The sequence below is a fragment of the Chlorocebus sabaeus genome, chromosome 7 (genome assembly GCF_047675955.1).
Source record: "Chlorocebus sabaeus isolate Y175 chromosome 7, mChlSab1.0.hap1, whole genome shotgun sequence".
Taxonomy (NCBI): domain Eukaryota; kingdom Metazoa; phylum Chordata; class Mammalia; order Primates; family Cercopithecidae; genus Chlorocebus; species Chlorocebus sabaeus.
This window is the reverse complement of record NC_132910.1, coordinates 38,191,272-38,219,250: the sequence shown is the minus strand read 5'-3', so window position 1 is coordinate 38,219,250 and position 27,979 is coordinate 38,191,272. Positions and strand designations below refer to the sequence as shown.

Here is a 27,979-nt window from a genome sequence, read left to right as displayed (position 1 = left end):
TACTTAATAAGTCCATTAGGCATACAGTTCCCAGAAAAGCAAAATTCCAAGCAGTAAAGACAGAATAAAATGAAAGAAGAAAGAGAAAATGGCTTGAGGAGACTAATGGCTGAGTTGCTCTGGTTCTCATCCCAACTAAGAATAAAAAGGCACTACACTGTGGTGGGTTTTAAACATCCCAACAAACCCATGAAAAGTTGAAAATACCCTAAGTCAAAAATGCATTTAATACATCTAACCTACTAAATGTCCTAGCTTTAGCCTAGCCTAACTTAAATATGCTTGTGTTAACTTATAGTTGGACAAAATAATCTAAAACAAAGCTTATTTTAGAATAAAGTGGTTATTATCTCATGTAATTTATTGAATACTGTACTGAAAGTGAAAAACAGAAGGGTTGTAAGAGTACTCAAAAGACAATTTTTACTGACTGCTTATTTGTTTTGCATCACTGTAAAGTCAAACCATGATAAGTTGGTGACCATCTACAGTTTGTTGGTTTGGACACTTCAGGAAGCAACATGACAAACTTAGCTAAAAGTTACTTTTCAATTGCTGTATAATAATTACAGTAAAACAAGAAACATTAAAATCAATTTTACATAATTCTTGGAAAAGTTTTACATAGTTTTGTTTTTACTCTTATAAAGGAAAATAACGACTTTTTTTTTTAAGTTGAGCAACTTTTGTTTTTGAAATCACAATTAATCAAGGGATTAGAATCCTTTCCATATTACCTTTTCAAAGTGTGAGATTGGAAGAATCATGACATTTTATCTTTTCTTTCAAATTTCACATTCTTTAAGAATCTCCGGTGGCCATAAAAGGTAAGAGTGAATATAATACCTTCATCCTTGTTCTAAGTGATGAATGATTTAATATTAACTGATGTTCATTTATAATTTTCATCTAATAATCTTGACCAGCAGTAAACACACTGAAATTAGAGTAAGAGGTCCCATATTTGACACATGGGCAAGTAATTTTACTTTTTGATCCTTAGTTACACTATTTGCAAAAACATGTTTGCCATGCTTTATTATGTGAAAACTTGATTCTCAACAGAGTACTAATTCAGGCTACTTGACCAGATTCAAAGAGCGTTTTGAGGAAAATATAGCCTTGTTTGCAAGCTAACTGAGGCATACCTCTGTATGAAGGTGGATTGACCCTACTGTCCAGGGCAGGTGAGATTTTAAGCCTTCTGAAGGTTTAAATTCATGCTCATTGGCTATCCAATGTACATTCATATTCTTTTTCACCATAACCTAAGCTAAAACACATTAAAAATTCTCATACTTGAATAGATTATTATCTAGCTTCTTTCAAAAGTTTAGCAGGGAGAAATAATACTTAGGCATGATCACATTATGAGGAGGTCTAAAGAGTAGATTAGAGCGTAGACTCTAGAAACAGATTGCCTTTGTTCAAATCACAGCTCTACTACCTGCTAACTTTGTGACCTTTTGCACAACTTAACTCTCTATGCTTTGGTTTCTCATTTGTGGAAAAAAAAAAAAAATAACATTAATGCTCACCTCATAGGATTGTTGTGGGCATTAAATGAGAAATAATAAAAAATGCTCAGAACAGTGCTTGGCAAACAGTAAGTACTAAATAACTGTTAGGCAATAATTACTACCATATGGACATGTTAATAACTGAGGTATTTCAGGTATACAGGTATAAATTCAGTTCATGTAAGGAGTTTGATCACTAGAAAGCTATATAACAGGATTACCAATTTAGGTCCAAGTATAAGTTCAATAATTTTTTCTTTAATGATAGGCCCTCATATTGAGGACTGATACATTCAAAAATAAAATGAGAAGGAAAGAAACCTTACCTTCATTTGCTATGAGTATTTAACACATTGTGTGTAGTTTTACTTTTAAAAGCAATTTTAATTCCAAGAAAATTTTTTCTCTCTTAAAGAATTAGCATGTGTATTTTAATTAGAGAATGAGAATTATACAAAATAGCACTCTGGTGTTTGACAGTTTTGACCTAAAAAACCCCAGCAATTCTATATAGTTCAGTCTTATGCCTTCTGTTTTACCCTGGCTATAGGAATATTGAAACTAAATTTACAACTTCATCAAGTTTAGATGTATTAGTAATTTTAATTAAGAGAATGGCTTCTTTCTTCATCAGGCTTTTAATTATTTCAACTTTAGGAGTCTAAGACTGAAACATTTTTGGAGGAAAGTAGTGTATAGATAGTGGTAAAACATTTTCTACTCATGAAAGTTGTCAGAAAGATCAAATAAGATAATGTATATGAAAATACTTTGCAATTTAAATTCTAAAAATTTTGAAGCCAGTGATGTTCAAGTCACTGGACATTTCTGGTCTTCTTCCTACAATTTTATTTCTTAGATTCCTTCTAAACTATAATCTCAGCATTTAAAGTCTTCAAAGTCTCCTCATAATATTTAGCATAAGATTAAAAACTGGTCCTACTTAGTTCTCAAACTTCACCCTGGCCACCACATGCCACCATACTGAGACTCCTGCAGTTCCCTAAATCTCTTTTCTCATGATTCCATGTCTCTGACCATGCTATGCCCTTGATCTGGAATGCTTATCTTTATTGTTCTGTCTGAATAAATCCTCCTTTCTCCCCAAGATTCAGCTCAAGCATCCCTTTAAAATAACTGCCTCAGTTAAAACTCTTTTTAATAGAAATTATCTCTCACCTGAACTATTATCTTAGCTTCCCAATTAGTGTCCTTATCTCTAATTTGTCATTTCATCAACATTAGCCTCAATCAGAGGTCCCATTACATCACCATGATGCTGAAAAATACAACTCTCCTTTAACTTCAATGTAAGATTAAATCCTCGGCATGGAACTCAAGATTCTTCATTGTTAGGTCCAAGACTATCTCATTAAGGTACAAGAAAAGAAAAAAGAAATGACGGAAATGAGGGGAAAAACGTTTTGTAAACCTACCATTTTCTTTTAAGGATACTTGGGATGAAGAATTTCCAGAACTATGCATAGTCATTCCTGTGGCATAAATTAAATTATTAGACATTTCATAAGATGGTCAGATGATAGATATCGAAGTAATTTCTTCTGATAAGTTCATAAAAATCAGTAAAACAATAAGGCAGCAACATTTTGTATTTACATTGAGAAAACATCCTCCAATGGGCATTTTCACTATTTTAAATAGTAGCTAAGAATAATAACTTATTTTGCAGCATAAATTTAAACACAAACATATTGTTTCTGAAAATATTTTGATATATCAAACATGAAAATGATGAAACTGGAATGAGTTTTTCATTTGTTCAAGTGTTAAAAGAAAATTCATTATTCAAATAGTAAGAATGAATAATACAAAATGCAGAAAAATTTCCTTTTAAGAGTGTTTTATGTTTTCTGTAGAATATTTACTATCTTCCTTCTGATATGTAATGAATTTTCATGTAGACCAAAGCCTTCTTAATGAAAATGGTTTAGAATGTATGAGGCCCCGTTATATGTGAACATACTTTGAAAAGTATTTCCTAAAAGATCAATCTCTTAGCCTATTTTCAACACATAGTTACCTATAGAATGAAATCTTGCCTTTTATCTAAGTTTTTTTTAACTGACTGAAATTAAATTGATGATAGTATAATTTCTGAAAGCTGCAAAGCCTACATTAATAAAGTAATGTTGCTTCCATAAATATTTATGTATTATAATGCAGAGTTCTCTTTTGTCTTCATTTACTCCACATACCCTGAATCCAATTATAGAATAAAAAAAGGAAACTGTGGTTAATTAGAGATAAATTAACAAACCTTGGGCCTAAGAAGAGAGTTTAGTAGTATTTCGTAAGACAACAGAAGGGAAACAATCCTCGTTTCCCTTTCATTTCCCATGATGTTTCATATTTTGAGTAGTAGTTCAGATCTCTGTGCTTAAAAGATTGACTCCAGTGCATATAGATATATATGCACACATGCATGCACACACACACACACACACACACACACAACCTCACTTAAATAATATGCCTTGCTATCTGGGAGAATGTGAAGAAACTGAAATGAACTTAAGCATTTCTACCTATAAATCATAGCACATTTCATAAAATTATCTAAGGTTTTAGAGACAATTTTGTTCCTGCTAAGCTGAAAGCATCCTAAGTGTTTCTCCAAAACTATAGCATTACCAGAGTTCATTCACATTGGCTTGAAAGGAAAAGCCAAAAAAGGTAATCCAAAGTAATGGCACATGACAGTCTTAGTAAGACTGTCACGGCTACTGTGACCAAGAGAAGCTAACAGACTGGGCGTGGTGGCTCAAGCCTGTAATCTCAGCACCCTGGGAGGCCAAGGTAGGCAGATCCCTTGAGTCCAGCAGTTCAAGACCAACCTGGGCAACATGGTGAAACCCTGTCTCTGTAAAAAAAGTATAAAAAGCCAGGTGTGGTACTGCATGCCTGTAGTCACAGCTATTCAGCAGGCTGATGTGGGAGGATCACTTGGGCCCAGGAATTCGCGGCTGCAGTGAGCCATGATCACTCCACTCCATCCTGGGTGACAGAGTAAGACCCTGTCTGAGGCGGAAAAAAAGAGAAGCTAATAGTCTGTACCATGAAGCAATCACTTGTTAAATCACGTGTTAATTTGATTTGGTGCATTTTAAGCAGCCTAAAATTTATATTCAGTTTTGGCAATTAGGACATGGAACCCAAAATAATTTGATAATTAAGATGATCTTGTTCACTTCCCTCTGAGCATGAGGTACGGGACAAAGAAGGTAAGCTTGTTTTTGCTGACCTAGAACATATGCTTGCCCAGGGTCTTCAATGGATGAGGAGTCTGATTCATGTTTCCTCCTTTCAGGACTTCTATTTAAACTCGCAACAGACTTTGAACTGAAGAGGGAAAACGAAGGTAGGAGGGAAGTGTTAATGTAAAAAAAATGGTGAAAATAATAAAACGTCAAAACAAAAAGAAATGTACGAAATGTAGAATTTACAAATATGTAATTGGGTTAGTTAATATGTTCTTACTTATTAAGTTTTGTGACTCCTGCCAAAGATTCTGCATCAGATCTTGACATCTGGTGAGAAGGTTTTCCCACCAACTCTGCAACGGTTTGTGGTGGGGGTTCCATGTTAACAATGACATTTTTCCAATGTGGATAGAGAGAGGCCTGACTGAGATCATGGTATGATTTACTCATCTCTCTAGGCTTTTCCTCCCATGAAGCTTTGTCATTCTTCTCTTTTGAACTGTTCTGCAATGGCTGGTAAAGTGACAGCTCTGAGCAGGATAGCCTCTTCAGAATCTCAGCTTGAACTGATAAAGGTCGAACAGCAAGTTTGTTGAGGGTGCTGCTGGCCAGACTGCCAGTGCTGATTGCTCGTCCCATATTAAATCCTCTAACAGACTCTGCTTGGAGATTCAGGCTCCTAAACGAAGCTCTCTCTACAAGGAAATAGGATTGCTTTACATGATGGAAACGCCACAGTACCTTTATGAGAATAATTATGTTAATAAATAAGCAGCATGTAGTTTTTAATCATTTTGATTGCCAGCATAAGTAGGTAGCTTTCAAAGTGTGGCAATCAGGGTTTTAAAAAGGAGGGTTGAAGATCTGGTTTTCATACCATATCTTCATCTCGTTAGCTTTCTCTTAGTTGCAGCCTACTCAACATTTCCTGCTTCATCTAATGATTTTCTTGGACTCAATAATGTTTGGGGGTCAGGCTTGCTGACACCAAATTCCTTACAGGTTTCAGTCAGAAATGAGAATGACATTTAACACAGAAATTTTCAATGCTAGTACTGTCTCTGCTAAAATATCAGCACCCAAGAATAGGGAGAAGGAGAGGGAGAGATGAAACCTGGATGGGCTGACATGGTGAACACACACCTGTAAAAGCTATGCAGAGGAGTTTTGCCCAGAGAGTTTTTAAAGCTTAAGGCAGATTGTGGTGATGGTGAATTGCATACTTTAAATGGGTGAACTATATGGTATTGAATTATATCTCAATAATGCTGCTACAAAAAAAAAAAGCATTTATGGCAAATTATTCCTTTTGTTATTTCACTATTATGCCAAACCCACCTTCTCACTGGGCTGACTTAATGATTTATCTGAGGCAACAGAGGAATGGGAGAATCAAACAGTACTAATCTGTCTGTTTTAGTATCTGTAAATTAACATGATCAGGAAGCGGGGCACCTCTTTATGCTTCAATTTCTTTCACTCCCAAATACACATCCAAAGTTGTCTTATAGAGGCTAAATTTAGAGATACTTTATAACAAGTGTTTGGCTATTCTATTTTGTAAGAACCAGTGTCACAGTGATATTTTAATATTTGAGGCTAATAACAAAAGCATTGCAGTATATGTAAATGAAGAATAGGAGTGCAGGATTTCACATGATTTAGTTTTTCATGCAGTTAGTGACCCACATCACAAGGCACTACCTTTGATCCCCTCTGGAAAGCAGCAATTCTATGTTGTTGCATTCTACATGGAATTAAGTTTGACTGCTACATACAACAACTGGGAACTTCCTTTTACAAAGAAAATGTCTCCCTTGAAGAAAAAGGAGGAGGAGGAAGAGGAGACAGGAGGAGAGAGGGAGGGGAGGAGGAAGAAAGAAAGAAAATATCAAATGATTACTGACTTAGATTCTTGGATTGTTTCATTTATCTTCTACTTCCTAGGAAGATTAAGAATTGATATTTTCTCTCAGGCATAAAGAGGTAGGAAAACATTAAAGGTTTTTAATCTTCATGCATCAGAATTAAGTTTAAAGAAACATGCCTTATTGTCACTAGGAAAATTCAAATATCTCTCTCTGAAATGGAAGTGGGCGCCAAGTTACAACAAGACCTTAAAAAACCAAAGATTTTTTAAAATACACCTTCATTAAAAATTCCCATAATCAAGCCGGGTGCGGTGACTCAAGCCTGTAATCCCAGCACTTTGAGAGGCTGAGGCAAGCAGATCACGAGGTCGGGAGACTGAGATCATCCTGGCTAACACGGTGAAACTCCGTCTCTACTAAAAATACAAAAAATTAGCCGGGCGTGGTGACGGGCGCCTGTAGTCCCAGCTACTCGGGAGGCTGAGGCAGGAGAATGGCGTGAACCCGGGAGGTAGAGCTTGCAGTGAGCTGAGATCCGGCCACTGCACTCCAGCCCGGGCGACAGAGTGAGACTCTGTCTCAAAAAAAAAAAAAAAAAAATTCCCATTGTCCCATTGTTATATTTACCTCAAAATATAAAGTTTTTATTAGAGCAAATAACACTATTCTATTTTCATTTACTTCTTGAGTTGTCTGTAATCAAACAAGCAAAATGAAGTCTTCAGAAGGAAATGCCTTTACACCCAACAGATTTCTCCATCCTTAAAGAAAATGTAGACCAAATTTTGCCAGGAATAAGGATAGCTGGCTCAGTCTAGTCAGCTTTGTGAACATATTAGGGAATAAAAATATATTCAAATCCATTTGTAGCCTACTCTTGGATATGGGATGGGATCATAAACCAACCATTTATCTGGTGTTTCCTACTGCCTTTTACCTGGAAAGAACTGCAACATGGATTAGAATGAACTTGTATCCTAATATTAGTGTTTCAAATTTGAACACAAAGGCTTGCTAGCTCCATACTTAGTCTGCAATTCATACTTCCTAATCTGTTTCTGCTCAGTCCCTGCTACCATTTTGTGATTCCTTATATCGTCAGCTTAATCATATTCTCTTTTTAGGAGAGGGACTTCATTTATTCTCTTATCCCATAGTACCGTGCACTTATAAACAGTAAATGCTCAATAACTGATTAATCTTAAATCCATTCAAATCAGTTCTTGGGAAATTCATCAAACAGAAAGTGCACTGGATTAGGAATTAAGAGATATGACCTCTATATATGACATGAGGGCAAAACACTATCTTCTCTGAACCTGTTTTGCCATTAGTAAAATTTTGAACTTAATGACCTGTAAGGTTCTAGCACCAATATTCTATGACTCTAAAGAAGCAGCATACATTTGTTAGCCCATTAACCTCCCACAGATAACACCAGTTGTTTTCACTTGTAGTACAAATAAATAGGCAGACAGTTACTTATAAGCCAAGGGGAAAGATACAGATCACACCATCTTAAAGTGCTTTCACATATGAGAGCAAGGATACATAGCTGTTGTGATCCTGGAGGTAAACCTGTGAGATATATATATATATACACACATACAACAGTATCCCCAGCCCCCCTCCATGGATGAAGAAATTGAGATTCCAAAAAGTCACTTACTTTGCTAAGGTCATTCATTCATCTACTACTACTGCTGCTGCTGCTGCTGCTACTATTACTGCTATTACATGGTGTAGCAGCATATAGTATAGCAGTAGTACTATCTTCTAGTGGTAAAACAATGTTGATGATGGTGATGACAATAATGATAATGAATACTTCAGTAAATATTTACTGAATATTTTTTGCCAGGTAGTTTTAAAGGGCTGTACATGTATGAATTCATTTTCGTTTCACAACTTTCTGATATAGGTATTGCCTTATGGTAATCATTTTATAGATGAAGTAACTAAGGCAAAGAGTTTAAGTAGCTTGCCCAAGGTTTTAGGGCTTGTAAGTAACACAGCCTAGTTTACCACTGGCAATTTGGCTCCTGAGCTCATGCTCTTAACTGCTATACTATATTGTTCTTCAGTATAAGAAATGTTGAGGATGAGAGACTAACTTCAAACTTCTGTCTTCTGATTCTGTTCACTATACTACAACTGTAACGAAGTAACCTTCAGTTGTTATGGATTGTACTGAATAGAATATTAGTCAAAGTAAGAATGGTGATGGCTCTAATAGGTCTGATATTTCACTATACTTTGAAAATATATAAGAGCATATAAACTTTCTAGCAGAGCAAAGCAGAAAGAGAATAATGAGATTACTTTATAGCAGTGGTTATTGTATTTTAGCATGTGTAAAAATCATTACTGAGTTGGGAGGCCAAGGCGGGCAGATCATGGTCAGGAGTTTGAGACCATCCTGGCCAACATGGTGAAATCCTGTCTCTCCTAAAAATACAAAAATTAGCCAGGCATGGTGGCAGGTGCCTGTAATCCCAGCTACTCTGGAGGGTGAGGCAGGAAAATTGCTTGAACCAGAAGGCAAAGGTTGCAGTGAGCCGAGACTGCACCAAAACAAGATTTCGACAAGAGAAAAACTCTGTCTCAAAAAAAAAAAAATAAATAAATAAAATAATAATTACTGAGGAAAGCCTGTTAAAAGTACATATTCTAGGGTCCAAATTCCCAAAGACTGTAGCTCTCTGAGTTTTATGTAAGTTCCCGGAATCTTCATTTTAAATCAGCATACAACCTCTACCCCCATCATGATTCTGAAAGGTTGAGAAACATCTAGTCATAGGTTGCCATCACCCCAGTCTGCTCTTATGGGGAAAATATTTTCTGAATATGAAACAGTTTGGGTAAAGAATTCATAGGACCCTGCTGCACAAGGTCATCAGTGCTATTCCATTAAATTTTTAAATCACATACTTCTGACGGTTTCACTTATACCTGTAATAATTTACTATGCAGAATTAAATTTTGTTCTGGGTGCATACTTCCCCCATCCTCTGCCTTGTTTCCTATATTCTTTTCCTCATCTCTAAAGCCCTTCCATTTATTTCCAAACTACTTGCATTATTTTTATCCTTCATATCCAATTCAAGTGCCACCTGTCCAGTACTCTAGTCTCTGATTTCCCTCTTCTAACAGTATAGGTCATAAAGTCTGTACAATATAATCTGTTATTGAAATCCTGAACTTTTATTTTGTTTATTTATTTTTTTGAGACAGAGTCTGGCACTGTCACCTGGATTGGAGTGCAGTGATGCGATCTCAGCTCACTGCAACCTCTGCCTCCCAGGTTTAAACGATTCTTCTGCCTCAGCCTCCCAAGTAGGTGGGATTACAGGTGCCCACTACCACACCTGGCTAATTTTTTGTATTTTTAGTAGAGACGGGGTTTCACCACGTTTGCCAGACTGGTCTCAAACTCCTGACCTCGTGATCCACCCGCCTCGCCCTCCCAAAGTGCTGGGATTACAGGCGTAAGCCACCGTGCCTGGCTGAAATCCTGAACTTCTACTGTGTATTGCTGTTTCAAGCATGTTGGTCTTACCTTTCAAAATATTGGATAAGTTTACTGAGGGTAGAGAACATGGCCCAAACTTTTATAATGTTTACAACAACTAGCCTTTCATTGCTAAGCACAAAATGGACATTTCAACAGGTACTCCCTAGGAGTCCTCTCTCAGGGTGAACATGAAGCTGAAATGGTGGTTTCATCTGTGACACCTTTATAGACTTGATTTAGCCATTTAACATGTATACACACTATAAGTTTTCATCCTAAACATGGCAGTTCTTTTAAAACTTGGTGGCAAAAATTCTGCATATTCCCAGGAGTCATCTGAAATAGTCTGTTTCTCCTTACCAATATCTTGGGCATCTTGGTTGCTCTGTCTTGCTCTCATCTGTAGCTGGAACTTATGCTGGGAAGAGCAGAGGTGCAGCAGGTACTGGCATACCTTACCGTTGTCTGTCTGGAAGGCATGTTTTATTCCATCTGATGTATTTTGCAATGTGATTTTCTTTTTCTACAATATTAACCAAGGGTATTCATAATTATAATAAGTAGAGATATTATTTATATTTCCTGTTATTAGGCACTGGGTGTTGACTTACATCTAATATAAATATAATCCTATATAGTCATGTATCACTTAACAATAAAGATATGTTCCAAGAAATACATCATTAGGTGATGCAAACATCCTGAAGTGCACTTATACAAACTTAGATGGGACAGCTTACTACTACACACCTAGACTATATGGTGTAGCCTATTGCTCCTAGGCTTCAAACCTGTATAGCCTACTAAATACTGTGGCAACTGTTTGTGTAGTATATATCTAAACACAGAAAAGGTGTGGTAAAGGTACAATATTATAATCTTATGGGACCACCATTGCTCGTGGTCAGTTGTTGACTGAAAAGTCATTACATGCCACATGACTGTATTATTATAAACAAATGCAAGAAATAAATTAATATTGTTTGCCACTTTCAGAAATTGTAGCCTAAATCTAGACTGTATATATCAGTCATCAACAAAGGAAACTGATTCCTTTGATAAGATTATTGATATTTTGAATTTATGGTAATGTTTACAAACACCAAAACTGTTTGGAAAGGAAATAATAAATATGTGTTCTACTCTATTGGGTAAAGAAAATGAAAGTTTAACAAGATTTTTTAATTAATATATAACGATAAGAGCTGGGATTCAGTCAAGTAGAGTCTGGGTGGCACAAAGGCTGAATAGAAGTTGTAGAAAATTAAAGAAAATGTGAGATGGAGAGGTACTGGTAACATAACTGCTGGATTGAGAGATAAAACACATTCATATTTAGAGATAGTGATTTGTGCCAAATATAGGGAAAGTAGGAGAATCACCAAATCAGTTTCATCTCTCTGCAATTTCTTGAAAAATGAACGTCTCTTGTGGAAAAGAGCATACTCAAATTTGTGACCTATATGGTGAGGCTTGCTGGTGAGCCATGCCTTAAGAGACCAGTGTTCAACATGTCGGGTATCTAAGACTAATATCACTGGAGAATCACTTAAGTTCAGTTAGACTGTACTCTAGCTCTTGGCTACTGTGCAGATTATTCTACTTCATGTCCTTTGTCTTTACTTCAAATGTGGAAATAGGCATGGAAAAGCCAAATTTAGTAGGCTTACAAGAGTTGTAATAATAGAGTATTACCCAGACTTCAATCATGTCATCTTTACAATTTCTAGCCTTGGTTATTTATAAATTTTTCAATGGACTTTTCTTACTTGTATAAATTCAAAGAAACTTCAGAAATAAAACAACATTGCTAAATTCTAGCTAGATATTGTTGCCAATTAAAGCTCCAGGATTAAATCTGTTTTCTTTGTTAGAAACAGAAATCAGTAAGTATTAGAGAGGAGTTAAAGATACAGTAGCAACAAACTAGTATCTTGATTATCAGTAATATACCAAGTAACTCTTCAAATACTTGGAGAACATTTTTTCTTTCCTAACAAACATACCACTTAACCACTGTCAAGGAATTTGCAAAGACACTGAACTCCATAGTTGTAAAACTCTCTCACTGATTCAAGCATTAACATGAAAGAATCTTCTTAATTGATCAGTCAAAAGAACTACAGAACCAGTACCTATAATAAAACACGCAAATGCAGCAAAGATCACACACACAAAAATGCAGAGATAGGTTAGAGGTTCATATTAATTATGAAAAAGTGATAGTATAGATGATTTAATATCTAAGAAAGATGTATAGTTTTGAAACACATACGAAGAATATTTGATTCTCTCCAAGTGTTAATGGATGGACTGGATAAGAAATGTGCTTGATAGAACCCAGTTGTGAGATATGAGAAGACAAATGGTAACTTTTCCACTTCCCCAGAGGTTAGCAGAAATAAAAAGGAGGGTTAAAAAAATAGAGTTCTGTGTTAGAGAAAGAACTTCAGGATAAATGAATGCTATTAAATATAGGAATAATTTGAGTGGGAATGTGAACTATTCTCTATGCCCGCAGATCTTTAAAAATGAACGAATTACAGCTAGTTCTATATATGGGCGTCAGTGTGGTAGCTTGGCAAATTACATAGAGCTGAATGCTGTGTGATTATTTGACTTGTCGCCTTTTCAAAAGTTCCAAACTGGATTTCTACTTAATTAATCTAAGGTTTCCTTCAGACGTGGGCTCTGCCAGCATTTCCACTGGGGGAAGGTAAATTAAACTCAGGTAATTTCCTGGTCCTGACAATCTTGAGAAGATGTGGGTGGTCCGGAGAACATATTATTTGGCAATCTTGTGACATCTCTTGGTTTAATCAACTAACCATTAGGTCTAGAAATGGTCTCAGGGTTGAAGATTATCCAGATTCATCAGGACCTTGGTAATTATATAAACACTGTTTTGCTAAGACTATACTTTAGCCTAAATATGAACTAAAGGTATCAGTAGTTCCTGAATACCACTAGGAAAACAAACATCTGAATATATTAATATTTTTTATTCATCCCTGAAGTCGGCCAATGGAACTTTAATGTTCAGGTATCCCAACTAGGTCCAAAATCAAAATATGCCTTTATTGCTATCTTCCATAAGCATATTATTTTCTAAAAATCATTTTCTAACTTTATCTCTGTAGAGAGCTGTACACCAAAAATCTAAAACTGCAGAAAGTCCTGGGACTAATTCATAAAATCCAGTAAGTCTCTGTACCTCTGAGATTCAAATAACAGTTGTTACGAGGGGGTTTACTATTGGGCCAGACAAGGTTCACTAGGGTTAAGATAATTATCTATCTTAAAAACATTAGGAGGATTTCTCCATGTGAGACGTTACATCCTAAAATAAGTTCTGACTTATTCAGATAATTCAACCTGGTTGTAATTTAACTAAAGTTAATTGAGCATATAACCAGTCAGGAATGTGTAATAATCTTAAAAATCACCTGTTGATAAAACCAGACATAAATAAAATCTCAATAATACTTTCTACAACTACAAAGGAAGAGTTAAATAGTATTAAGATGTATTATCCCCATTGAATGGCAGAGTCTAAGGAAAGTCTGTTAATACGTTATACTGGAAGTTGGTAATAACATTTGAAAATATAATGAAAAGAGGTTAAATGGACATACAGAAAAAGATATTTTCTTGGTTTCCCTCCATGGAAAGCGAAGGACCAATGTGCGCACTCCATTGTGAACTTCAAACACAAGGACACCTTTAGAACAGACTCCAAGCAATATTCCTGTTTGTGACTTTTTCTCAGGGTGCACTCGGTGAAAATGAACTCCATATTCTGTCAGTCTTTGGCAGACCTGTTGGAATAATACCATACCATAGCAACACACTTTGGTAAATGGTGACATAAAGCTGTATGATATGGTTTAGTTGTGTCCCCACCCAAATTTCATCTTGAATTCCCATGTGTTACAGGAGGGACCCATTGGGAGGTAATTGAATCATGGGGGCAGGTCTTTCCTATGTTGTTCTCATGATAGTGAATAAGTCTTATGAGATCTGATGATTTTAAAAAGGGGAGTTTCCCTGTACAAGCTCTCTTCTCTTGTCTGCCTCCATGGGAGACATGCCTTTCACCTTCTGCCATGATTGTGAGGCCTCCTCAGTCACATGGAACTGTAAGTCCATTAAATCTCTTTTGTAAATTGCATTCTCTCAGGTATGTCTTTATCAGCAGTGTGAAAATGAATTAATACAGCAGATGGGTACCAGTAGAGTGGGGCATGGCTGAAAAGATACCTGAAGATGTGGAAGTGACTTTGGAACTGGGTAACAGGTAGAGGCTGGAACAGTTTGGAGGGCTCAGAAGAAGACAGGAAAATGTGGGAAAGTTTGGAACTTTCTAAAGACTAGTTGAATGGCTTTGACAAAAATGCTGATGGTGATATGAACAATAAGGTCCAGGCTGAGGTGGTCTCAGATGGAGATGAAGAACTTGTTGGGAACCCATTGGGAACTGGAGAAGAGGTGACTCTTGTTATTTTATTTTATTTTTTTCAGCAAAGAGATTGGCAGCATTTTGCCCTTTCCCTAGAGATTTGTGGAACTTTGAACTTGAGAGAGATGATTTAGAGTATCTGGCAGAACAAATAAAGCAGCAAAGCATTCAATATGTGACTTGGGTGCTGTTAAAGGCACTCAGTTTTAAAAGGGAAACAGGGCATAAAAGTTTGGAAAATTTGCAGCCTGACAATGTGATAGAAAGAAAATTCCATTTTCTGATGAGAAATTCAAGCTGGCTGCAGAAATTTGCATAAGTAGCAAGAAGTCAAATGTTAATTACCAAGACAATGGGGAAAAGGTCTCCAGGGCATGTCAGAGACCTTTGTGGCAGCCCCTCCCATTGCAGGCCTGGAGGTTTAGGAGAAAAAAATGAGGGTCCCTCTGCTGCGTAGAATCTAGGGACTTGGTGCCCTGCATCCTAGTCACTCCAGCTGTGACTAAAAGGGGCCAAGGTACAGCTCGGCCTGTTGTTTCAGAGGCTGGAAGCCCCAAGCCTTGGCAGCTTCCACACAGTGTTGAGCCTGTGGGTGCAGAGAAGTCAAGAACTGAGGTTTGGGAACCTTCACCTAGATTTCAGAGGATGTATGGAAACTCCTGGATCCCAGGGAGACATTTGCTGCAGGGGTGGGGCCCTCATGGTGAATCTCTGCTAGGGCAGTAGGGAAGGGAAATGTGGGGCTGGAGCCTGCACAGAGAGTCCCAATTGGAGCACCACCTAGTGGAGCTGTGAGAAGAGGGCCACTGTCCTCCAGACTCCAGAATGGTAGATCCAACGACAGTTTGCACCATGCATCTGGAAAAGCCACAGATACTCAACACCAGCCCATGAAAGCAGTCAGGAGGGGGGCTATACCCTGCAAAGCCACAGGGGCAAAGCTGCCCAAGACCTTGGGAGCCCACCTCTTGCATCAGTGTGACCCAGATGTTAGACATGCAGTCTAAGGAGATCACTTTGCAGCTTTAAGGTTTGACTGCCTTGCTGGATTTTGGACTCGCATGGGACCTGTAGCCCTTTTGTTTTGGCCAATATCTCCCATTTGGAATGGCTGTATTTACCCAATGCCTGTACCTCCATTGTACCTAGGAAGTAACTAACTTGCTTTTGATTTTACAGGCTCATAGGCAAAAGGGACTTGCCTTATCTCAGATGAGACTTTGGACTATGGACTTTTGAGTTAATGATGAAATGAATGAAGACTTTGGAGAACTGTTGGCAAGGCATGATTGGTTTCGAAATGTGAGGACATGAGATTTGGGAGGGGCCAGAAGCGGAACATGATTTGGCTGTGTCCCCACCCAAATCTCATCTTGAATTTCCACATGTTGTGGGAGGGACCCAGTGGGAGGTAAGTGGATCACGGAGACAGGTCTTTCCCATGCTGTTCTCATAATAGTGAGTAAGTCTCACAAGATCTGATGGTTTTAAGAGGGGGAGTTTCCCTGTACAAGCTATCTTCTCTTGTCTGCCACCATGTGAGACCTTCCACCACGATTGTGAGGCCTCCCCAGCCATGTGGAACTGTAAGTCCATTAAACCTCTTTCTTTTTAAATTGCCCAGTCTTGGGTATATGTCTTTATCAGCAGTGTGAAAAAGGACTAACACACTGTATCAATGTAGTTTAATGTGGAAAGGATAATCTTTTCAACAAAGGTTACTGGAACAACTGTATATCCACATGCCAAAAAAGTGAATTTCAACCCTTACTTCACCCTACATATGAAATGTAACCAAAAATGGATCACAGACCTAAATACAGGCACTAAAAGCATAAAACTTAGAAAGTATTTGTGACCCTGGGTTGGGCAAAAATTTCTTAGATGGAACATAAAAACCATAAACTAGAAAATAAAAAAATTGGAAACTTCATTAACATTGAAAACTTGCTCATCAAGAGTTAATGTTGGCCGGCGCAGTGGCTCGCGCCTGTAATCCCAGCACTTTGGGAGGCCAAGGCAGGCAGATTACTTGAGGCTAGGAGTTTGAGACCAGCCTGGCCATCATGACAAAATCCTATCCCTATGAAAAATATAAAAATTAGCCAGGTGTGGTGGTGCACGCCTGTAATCCAAGCTACTCAGGAGGCTGAGGCAGAAGCATCACTTGAACCTGGGAGGTGGAGGCTCCAGTGAGCCAAGATTGCACCACTGCATTCCAGCCTGGGCAACTGAGTGAGACTCTTAAAAATAAAAAAGAAGAGTCAATGTTAAGAAAATGTAAGGCAAGCCACAGACTAGGAGTAAATATATGTAAAACATATATCTGATAAAAGACTTGTATGCAGAATATTTAAAGAACATGTACTTCTCAACAGTAAGGAAACATATAACCAGTTACAAAAGGGGGTAAAAGGTTTCATTCGACACATCAACAAAGATGATATATAAATAGCAATTAAACACATGAAAAGATTGGTCAACATAAATAGTAATGAGGGAAGTATAAATTAAAACCATAATAATATACCACTACTCACCTATTTCAAATGTTAAAGTGAAAAAGACGGAAACTACCAAGTGTTGTCAAGGATGTGGAGCAACTGAAATTCACATACTATTGGTAGGACTGTAAAACTGTACAATGATTTTGGAAAACAGTTTGGAAGTTTCTTACAAAGTTAAACATGTACTTACCATAGGTCCCAGCAATCCTATTGCTAGATATCTACTCAGGAGAAATAAAAACTGTGTTCACAGAAAAATGTGAACTGGAATGTTTATAACAGTTTTATATCTATCAACTAATGAAAAGAATAAACAAATTATACATTTGCACAAATAAAAACTACTCAGAAAAAAAAGAAAAGAAACTACTGATATATGCCACACCATGGATAAATCTTAAAAGTATTATTCTAGGCCAGGCACAGTGGCTCACGCCTGTAATCCCAGCACTTTGGGAGGCCGAGGCAGGCAGATCACAAGGTCAAGAGATCGAGACCATCCTGGCCAACATGGTGAAACCATATTTCCACTAAAAACAAAAAAAATTAGCCGGGCGTGGTGGCACGTGCCTGTAGTCCCAGCTACTCAAGAGGCTGAGGCAGGAGAATGTTTGAACCCGGGAGACGGAGGTTGCAGTGAGCTGAGATCATGCCACTGCACTCCTGCCTGGCGACAGAGTGAGACTCCATCTCAAAAACAGAAACAAAAAGAAGTATTATTCTAAGTGAAAGAAGCCAGACATAAAAGACTGTATATTATTTTTTACATGACATTCTAGAAAAAAAAAATACTACGGTAATAGTAGATCAGTAGTTGCTAAGGGTTAGAGGTGGGGGAGGGGACTGACTATAAAGAGACATGAGAGAACTTTATGTATTCGAAATGTGCTATATCAGGAGTTGGTAAGCTTTTTCTGTAAAGGGTCAGATAGTAAATATTTCAGGCTTTGTGGATCATATGATCTTTATTGTAATGACTGGACTTTGTGGTTGTAGTATGAATGCAGATACAGATGATATATAAAAAAATGAGTACAGACTAGTTCCAATAAAACTATTAATAGAAAAGGCAGGCCACAGTTTGCTAACCCTTGTTCTCAAGACTGTGGTACTGAACTGTATATATATTTTTATATTTTATTTTACTTTACTGTTTTATTTTGAGATGGGGTCTCATTCTGTTGCTTAGACTGGAACCCAGTGACAAGATAAAGCATACTGCAGCCTCAAACTCCCAGGCTCAAGTGATCCTACATCAGCCTCCCAACCAGCTGGGATTATAGACATGCATAACTATGCCCAAGCTCAATGGCATATATATTTTAAAAACTCACCGAACACATAAAAATGGTAAATTTTATTGTATATAAATTATACTTCAATAAAGCAGATTTACAAAAGATATTTCAAAAGCAACATAATATATAGCAAAAGTGAAGCCTTAGAAGGTTGTGTTAACAAGATAAAACTTCTTAAGTTAGAAGAAAGATGCTGAAGTTAAAGGGAAATGAAGTAACAGAATATATTATTAGAAGGAATAGGGCAACCTAATATTCATTAGGCATGCTAATTACAGGGAGAAAACTGAAACTTAGAGGAGTTACATACATTGTCCAAGGCCACTCAGCTAGTTGAAATAAGAATTCAAATGCAAGACTGCCTGCCTGCAAACCCTCATGCAAATTCTTTTCACTGCGCCAATCTGCCTTCTACCTTTATTAATAAAATTATAATGTAACTTCTTACTTTCTACAAGTATAAAAATGTAATAACTAAGAAAAGTGTAGGTCCATAATTTAATATCTTTAAATTTAGACTCAAACAGAACAAACCATCTTGCCTTTCTTTCTTTCCATGAACACTAGATTAAAGGTAATGTAAGTCTGTGAATAAAATCCTGTCATAAATTTTCACAGGGCTGGGAAACCTGGTTTCTTTCTATATGTAGCAGCGAATGGAAGGCATACTGTTACATCCTAGGAAGCTACAACAGAAGAATGTTCTGAAAATTTGTCTTTTCAATAGAACACTATCTTATATTTGCTATTTGCATTGGAAGTTTACATGGTACTATTTTTCTTGATCATAAATGCACTATTTATCTGAGGTCATATAGAAGCTGGTTATAGGTCTAATAGAACTGTAACCTAAGAAGTCATTTTTTTTCTGACTCTCTACCCCCATCTACATTAATTGGCATTTAGTGGGAAGATCATTTTTAAAGGATGTAACTGAATTTTAAGCCTTTTGAGAAAATGCAAAACAAATAATTCTAGAATCAGTATGAACTTGCCTCTCTTATCAAGCCATTCACCAAATTCATTTGCTTCTTCTGCATAATGTATTTTGATTTTGAGTATGGAATAAGATAAAAGCATAGGATTAACAGCCAGATAGAGATGTGTTCAAATCATATTTGCCCCATGTCTCTGAGAACATTCTATTTCCTCTTTGAGCCTCATTTCCATTTTTTACAAAATGGGAATTAAAATACCATAATTTTAGTCAGCAATAAATGAGATGAGATTATGCACAGTATCAGTTTTTGGCACTTGAACTCTTAGATATGTGTCCTCTAACACTTCTTGCTTACTTGAAAAAGATACAAAGCTTATCATTTGTAATCGTGCTTGCTTACCTTTAAAAATTCTAACTCTGTCTCTTTTTCAGAAGCTCCCACATAGGTATTATGCAATTTGGGTAACTCTTCTTTGATATAGGATAAATCTAGTTTCTCCATCACTCTGGCAGGCAAATAGTGCTCCATTCTAAAGTAAGACACACCATGAACCTAGAAGAAAGAATGTTTTCATAAGCAATTGCTTGCCGTTTATTGGAAAATATCCTCTTCTATCTTAAAGAAGTTCTTGCTTTGGCTAAGAGATGAAGTACTTCTATTTCTACATCTCTCTCTGAGGAATGAGTTTTAGAAGAAATGAGTCAGTCTTTCTTTTTTTATTCACTGAGATAAAATGACTCAACTGATTAGCAAGCTTGACGAGTGTGACATTCAAGGGCCTCATATCACTATAGTTTAGGATGAATGTTGTGAAGGATGCTGCTCCAGTGGCACAGCTTCTAGCCCCTTGCCTCCTCTTAGATCACTTTTATTTAAAAACATCAGGCTTTAAGTATACTGTGAGTTCTCCATACAGTAAGCTCTGCCAGGCTGCCAGCCCATTATGTGGAAGGCAGAAGATCCTTTTAATTTACATTTAACTAATAACTCCTGTGTCTAGTCTCTGTAGGTTAGAACTTGGCAGAAGGAGTAAGTGGTAGATATTCCTAAACTCCAAAACAGGATAACTTTAAACAGGAAAAAAAATCCCACACTTCATGATTTTATATAATTGATATACATGGAGTGCTTGGTCATTTTGAGGTACCAAAGAAGCCTCTAAATCTTCAGACCTAAACATCAAACACGTGAATTATGTTTAGTCATTAACTATGTTAAAGGTAAGAACACCAAACAAAAATGGGCCTGGAAAAAAACATAAATCCTACCTCTGGTTGATAATCTCCATACTCAGCCTGGAGAGCCAAGGATGCCAGCAATAAGGAAGTCTCATCATCACAGTGCATCCTTTCCTCCAAAATATCTTTTCGAAGCTGAAGGTAATACTGATGACACGTCAGAGTATGTCTAAAAAAACAAATACACAGACATCTTGGTCTTTGATTTTGAATACTACAGTGATTTTTATTATACGCATGTAAGGTTAGTTTCCATGAGTTTATTATTAAGCTTATTTTTAAGCTCTTAAGGCATAAGGATTAAAGAAACTGTGTTGAAGGAAATATTACTTTTATGATAAAGCAGACATTATCATTGATTGGAATCAAGTAATTCAGTATCAGTAAGCAAAGGGTCAAAAGACCAGTGTCCAAAAGGAGCAAAAGAGAAACCTTTGTGTACTCACTGTATTAGACTAACATCATCCACAAAAAATTTAATTCTGAAAAACAAAGTAAAATTAACAGTGGCTTTGGTCTTTTTCTTTGGTTCTTCTTTCCATCCCTCTGGGGCCACTTTGGTTAATTTTAAGTCAGGATCAACAAAAAAATATTCGTTATCTAAAACAGAATGAGAAAAATATTCAGATAAAATAAAAACTACTTTAGTGTTTTCTTCTGATTTCTTCACTTTTTGGTCAGACTTGCATAAAAGAGTATCATATGAGAATATAAATACAAGACTGTTAAAAATGTGGCAGGCAGGGAGCTCTGAGACACTCCATTTAGATGGGAGCCAACATGGCCCACTCTTTTAAGAATGGCGGCTCTAAAGACATACAGTCCTAGATTCAACACCTGGCCACAATTACTATCTGTATGACACTGGATATATTATTTTACCTCTCTAAACATCAGTTCTCTTGTCTTTAAGATCAGGATAGTGGTAATCCTCGCTTTACAGCATTGTTATAAGGATCAAATGACATAATGAATAAAAACACTTGTTAAAGCACACAGTATGTGGTAAACATTTAATAAATATTAGCTAGTACTTATTATTATTGAGCTACCAGCTGAAACCTGGGAGGAATGACACTCATCATTTTATTTTTTAATGTCATTAGTTAACTATTATTTACTCTCTCCAAATAAAAGAATTACTCAATACAATTTGATTTGAGCAGAATCTATAAGAAATTAGGTATAGTATAAACAGAAATTTGGATGAACTGAATCAGCTTCATGTAGACAATACTGACTGATTAGTCTAAAAGTAAAATTAGTAGTGATAGAACATCAGTAGGTACTAATTGACTATTTATTGGATGAGTCTACAGCATAAATTATTCATTTTTAAGGCACAATAATTCAATAATCTATATTGAGGGAAATATTTCTTTTAGGATACAGAAGATATTATGAGCTTATAGAGTTTTAGGATCCTTTAACCTGTCAGTTGTCATTTATGGTACTTTGCTGTCTAAGCTTTCCAAGTTAAATTCTGAGGTAAAGAGGAATCTGAAATATCAAAGAGTAACTTACAAATATAATGATTTATTTAAAAAGGAGACGAATTCCAAAAAGTTTCTTACTGCTCTGGCAACTCTAACTGGTAAGTAGGAGAGGCTTCTACTAAAGATGTGTCTTAGACCACCGTGGTTGTGAACATCATGGAGTTAAGTGGATACAATATTTAAAAGATACGTGAAATAACTAATTATAATTGACATTTTAAAAAGTCACTATGATTTTAGGATAGTAGGCTAAATAAACTGATGTGGAAATTCAGAAATAGGGTCTTGCTATATATTCAGATTCATATTAGGATACTAATTTCTAGAGTATACATGTAGGCCATTAACATAGAAAATGGTCCCTAAAATATAATTAAAATCTATTTTTATATAACCATAGCAAAAAATAAAAAAAACTTCCCAATCAGATACAGAAGGTGCCTAACAAACACAGCTATTAAAACAATGAAAGTATCTGGGAGAAGAAAGGGAATTCATAACTCACTTCTACTGACTAGTTCATTTAGTTACTAATTGTCAAAATGAGGTCAGGCATGGTAACAAACATAGGAAGTCAGCTTGTTGCTAAGTTTCCAAACTGTACTCTAAATACAAAATGTCTTGGTACCTTTGAGGGTAGCTAAAGCAAACAAATGATGCTCTACTAAGCCAATATGCGCCACAACCATATCAAACACATCTTTACATATAGTTTTGGTATCACAGATCAGTTCCAGTCTCTGCCCGTTCAGAAGCATTATGTTTACTTTCCTTCGGTTATCCTCATTCTTCCCTTTCTTAGTCTACAATTGAAAAAATAAATGGCATTCATGAAAATAAGCATTATTAAAATTTTAACTGTTTTTTAGCATTAAATTACTGAAATTATTTTCTAAGTGTGACACAAATTGGTTTTATTACTTACAAGAATAGACCGTGGCAAATCCAAAGATATAAATGGTTCAATTGTCATTTTCACAAACTCAGGGCCAAAGAAATTCTGCAAATCACATAAGCAGAATCAATAGTTTTTACTATTTATTCTAGTTTTTTCCTTGAAAGGAAAAATAATGTAACAATAATAAATTACTTATGAAACTATAAAATCACCACATTAGAACTAGGTGATCTAAAAAAATTGTTGAAGCTTTCATGAAGAAGTATACCGGAATTTACCAAGAACAGAAATAAATGGAGTATGCCTTACATTAACTTTAAACAAGTTTTTCCCCATCTTTGTTTTCTACTATTGATGCTGATGTCAAAAATAATGCCTGACTTTTATATTGTTTTACAGGGTTTTCACTATTTGGCATCCAGATAGACTCAGACTCAAAAAAAAAAAAATAGTATTCAAGAAGTAATAAAGAGTTATTAAGCTCATATAAGGATTTGGTTTAATATTGCTAATGCACGAAGTGATTGAACAGAATCTCATTGTCTTAGAAAGTGACATTCAGCCTAAAATAGATCGTAGGGTAGGTGTGGTGGCTCACAACTAATCCCAGTGCTTTGGGAGGCTGAGGCAGGAGGATCACTTGAGGCCAGGAGTTTGAGACCAACCTGGGCAACATAGTTAGAACCTGTTCCTACAAAAAATAAAAAAGTAGCTGGGCACTGTCGTGCATGCCTGTAGTTCAGCTACTTAGGAGGCTGAAGCCAGAGGATAACTTGAGCCCAGGAGTTCCAGGCTGCTGTGAGGTATAATCGTACCACCACACTCCAGCCTCGCCAACAAAGTAAGACCCTGCCTCTAAAAAAATTAGAAGGAAACAGACAAAAACAAAAAAAAACTGGTCATAGTTAAAAGACGTCTACTTTGTGTCTATATATATTTACCTGTAATCACTATCTTGGAACCCTATGACACTGTACTTTTTGTTTTAAATAGTGGCAACTAGGGATAGTATCAGTCACATAGTCTCTGACCCCTGTTAATGTCACCAGCAAGAAAATATCTCAGGAAATAAAGGACCCATGAGACGGGGAAAGTGGAGTGCAAACTCTGTACTTACTGCTTCTCAATCTACGATTTCCCTTTCCTCCTCTTGTATATTCTGGGGTTTTGGCCAAAGGGGAGAACTAGTTTAGGAGACAACTTAAAACAAGTTAGACTCTGGGTGGGAGAAGGTCTGAGAAAAGACTTAAAGATTATATCTTAATGGGCAAAAGGTAGAACGAAACCAGGGCTAATCTTAGGGCCAGAGGCAGGTGGTTTGCGTGTATGTGTAGGTGTGTGCTTGAACTAATGGATGTTACCAGAGTTTCATTTTTGTTGGTTTCTTCTTTGCATTTGGTTGTACAGCGCATTGATTGTTTGCTGTAGGAATTCTATTCAATTTAATTGATTATGTAACATGTGACAGATAACATTTATGTAAAAGTAAAAGTTTAACATAAGGGGCTTATTAATATTCAATGAACCAATAGGACACATTTTAAGCAAGAATAGAAATAGAGTAGAAAGAATGAAAGTGGAAGACAGCTGAATAGGAAGAGCTCCAGTTTGCAGTTCCCAGCGTGATCGACACAGAAGATGGGTGATTTCTGCATTTCCAACTGAGGCACCTGGTACATCTCATAGGGATTGGTTGGACAGTGGGTGCAGCCCTTGGGGGGCAAACTGAAGCCGGTGGGGAGTGGGGTGTTGCCTCACCCAGGAAGCCCAAGGGGTAGGGGGATTTCCTTTTCCTAACCAAGGGAAGCTGAGACAAACTGTACCTGGAACAACAGAACACTCCCACCCAAATACTGCACTTTGTCCACAGTCTTAGCAACCAGCAGACCAGGAGATTTTCTCCTGTTCCTGGCTCGACAGGTCTCACAACCATGGAGCCTTGCTCACTGCTGGCGCAGCAGTCTGAGATCAACTTGCAAGGCTGCAGCCTGGTGGGGGAAGGGATGTCCGCCATTGCTGAGGCTTGAGTAGGTAAACAAAGCAGCCGGGAAGCTCAAACTGGGTAGAGCCCACTGCAGCTCAGCAAGGCCTGCTGCCTCTATAGACTCCACCTCTGTAGGCAGGGCACAGCTGAACAAAAGGCAGCAGAAAATTCTGCAGACTTAAACATCCCTGTCTGACAGCTCTGAAGAGAGCAGTGGTTCTCCCAGCATGGCATTTGAGCTCTGAGAATGGGTCCTTGACCCCCCCATAGCCTAACTGGGAGACACCTCCCAGTAGGGGCTGACAGACACCTCGTACAGTTGGGTGCCCCTCTGGGACAAAACTGCCAGAGGAAGGATCAGGCAGCAATATTTGCTGTTCTGCAGCATCCACTGGTGATACCCAGGCAAACAGGGTCTGGAGTGGACCTCCAGCAAACTCCAAAAGACCTGCAGCTGAGGGATCTGACTATTAGAAGAAAAACTAGCAAACAGAAAGGAATAGCATCAATATCAACAAAAAAGGACATCTACAACAAACCCCATCTGTAGGTCACCAACATCAAAGACCAAAGGTAGATAAAACCACAAAGATGGGGAGAAACCAGAGCAGAAAAGCTGAAAATTCTAAAAACCAGAGTGCCTCTACTCCTCCAAAGGATCGCAGCTCCTCACCAGCAACAGAACAAAGCTGGATGGAGAATGACTTTGACAAGTTGACAGAAGTAGGTTTCAGAAGCTTGGTAATAACAAACTTTGAGCTAAAGGAGCATGTTCAAACCCATTGCAAGGAAGCTAAAAACCTTGCAAAATGGTTAGATGAATGGCTAACTAGAATAAACAGTGTAGAGAAGACCTTAAAAAGACCTGATGGAGCTGAAAACCATGGCACAAGAACTTTGTGACACATGCACAAGCTTCAATAGCTGATTTGATCAAGTGGAAGAAAGGGTATCACTGATTGAAGATCAAATTAATGAAATAAAGCGAGAAGGCAAGTTTACAGAAAAAAAGAGTAAAAACAAATGAACAAAGCCTCCAGGAAATATGGGACTATGTGAAAAGATCAAATCTACATATGACTGGTGTACCGGAAAGTGACGGGAAAAATGGAAGCAAGCTGGAAAACACTCTTCAGGATACTATTCAGGAGAACTTCCCCAACCTAGCAAGGCAGGCCAACATTCAAATTCAGGAAATACAGAGAACACCACAAAGATACTCCTTGAGAAGAACAATCCCAAGACACATAATTGTCACATTCACCAAGGTTGAAATGAAGGAAAAAATGTTAAGGGCAGACAGAGAGAAAGGTCAGGTTACCCACAAAGGGAAGCCCAACAGACTAACAGCAGATCTCTCGCAGAAACCCTACAAGCCAGAAGAGAGTGGTGGCCAATATTCAATATTCTTAAAGAAAAGAATTTTCAACCAAGAATTTCAGATCCAGCCAAACTAAGCTTCATAAGTTAAGGAGAAATAAATTCCTTTACAGACAAGCAAATGCTAAGAGATTTTTGTCACCACCAGGCCTGCCTTACAAGAGCTCCTGAAGGAAGCACTAAACATGGATAGGAACAACCAGTACCAGCCACTGCAAAAACAGGCCAAATTGTAAAAACCATCGATGCTATGAAGAAATTGCCTCAATTAATGGGCTAAATGACCAGATAACATCATAATGACAGGATCAAATTCACACATAACAACATTAACCTTAAATGTAAATGGGCTAAATGCCCCAATTAAAAGATACAAACTGGCAAATTGGATAAAGTCAAGACTCATTGGTGTGCTGTATTCAGGAGACCCATCTCACATGCAGAGATACACATAGGCTCAAAATAAAGGGATGGAGGAAGATCTACCAAGCAAACGGAAACCAAAAAAAAAAAAAAAAAAGAAAAGGGGGGGGGTTGCAATTCTAGTCTCTGATAAAACAGACTTCAAACCAACAAAGATCAAAAGAGACAAAGAAGGCCATTACATAATGGTAAAGGGATCAATTCAACAAGAAGAGCTAAATATCCTAAATATATATGCACCCAAGACAGGAGCACCCAGATTCATAAAGCAAGTCTTTAGAGACCTACAAAGAGACTTAGACACCCACACAACAATAATAGGAGACTTTAATACCCCACTGTCAATATTAGATCAACGGGACAGAAGGTTAACAAGGATATCCAGGACTTAAACTCAGCTCTGCAACAAGTGGACCTACAGAACTTTCCACCCCAAATCAACAGAATATACATTCTTCTCAGCACCACATCACACTTATTCTAAAATTGACCACACAATTGGAAGTAAAGCACTCTTCAGCAAATGTAAAAGAACAGAAATCACAACAAACTGTCTCTCAGACCACAGTGTGATCAAACTAGAACTCAGGATTAAGAAACTCACCCAAAACCACACAACTGCATGGAAACTGAACAACCTGCTCCTGAATGACTACTGGGTACATAACGAAATGAAGGCAGAAATAAAGATGTTCTTTGAAACCAATGAGAACAAAGACACAATGTACCAGAATCTCTGGGACACAGCTAAAGCAGTGTTTACAGGGAAATTTATAGCACTAAATGCCCACAAGAGAAAGCAGAAAAGATCTAAAACCGACACCCTAACATCACAATTAAAAGAACTAGAGAAGCAAGAGCAAACACATTCAAAAGCTAGCAGAAGGCAAGAAATAACTAAGATCAGAGGAGAACTGAAGGAGACAGAGACACAAAAAACCCTTCAAAAAACTCAATGAATCCAGAAGCTAGTTGTTTGAAAAGATCAACAAAAAACACCGCTAGCAAGACTAATAAAGAGAAAAGAGAGAAGAATCAAATAGATGCAATAAAAAATGATAAAGGGATATCACCACGGACCCCACAGAAATGCAAACTACCATCAGAAAATACTATAAACGCTTCGATGCAAATAAACTAGAAAACCTAGAAGAAATGGATAAATTCCTGGACACATACACTCTCCCAAGACTAAGCCAGGAAGAACTCGAATCCCAGTATAGACTAAT

At 37.2% G+C, this 27,979-nt stretch overlaps 1 protein-coding gene across 11 annotated transcripts in view; it reads right to left on the bottom strand.

Moving 5' to 3' along the window:
- PTPN13 (protein tyrosine phosphatase non-receptor type 13) overlaps positions 1 to 27,979 on the bottom strand; it is a 221,670-nt gene that overhangs the window by 64,114 nt on the left and 129,577 nt on the right. For 7 of the 11 annotated variants that reach the window (XM_037986516.2, XM_007999154.3, XM_007999157.3 and 4 more), the window contains 10 exons: positions 22,991 to 23,065; positions 22,694 to 22,868; positions 21,016 to 21,169; positions 20,600 to 20,738; positions 19,731 to 19,883; positions 13,762 to 13,944; positions 10,487 to 10,649; positions 5,019 to 5,436; positions 4,783 to 4,880; positions 2,957 to 3,013 (listed from right to left, as the gene is read on the bottom strand). In XM_037986516.2, coding sequence (XP_037842444.2) covers positions 2,957 to 3,013; positions 4,783 to 4,880; positions 5,019 to 5,436; positions 10,487 to 10,649; positions 13,762 to 13,944; positions 19,731 to 19,883; positions 20,600 to 20,738; positions 21,016 to 21,169; positions 22,694 to 22,868; positions 22,991 to 23,065 — 1,615 coding nt within the window. The remainder of the gene's footprint in view (positions 1 to 2,956; positions 3,014 to 4,782; positions 4,881 to 5,018; positions 5,437 to 10,486; positions 10,650 to 13,761; positions 13,945 to 19,730; positions 19,884 to 20,599; positions 20,739 to 21,015; positions 21,170 to 22,693; positions 22,869 to 22,990; positions 23,066 to 27,979) is intronic. The other 4 variants (XM_007999158.3, XM_007999160.3, XM_007999162.3 and 1 more) reach the window with 2 other exon arrangements.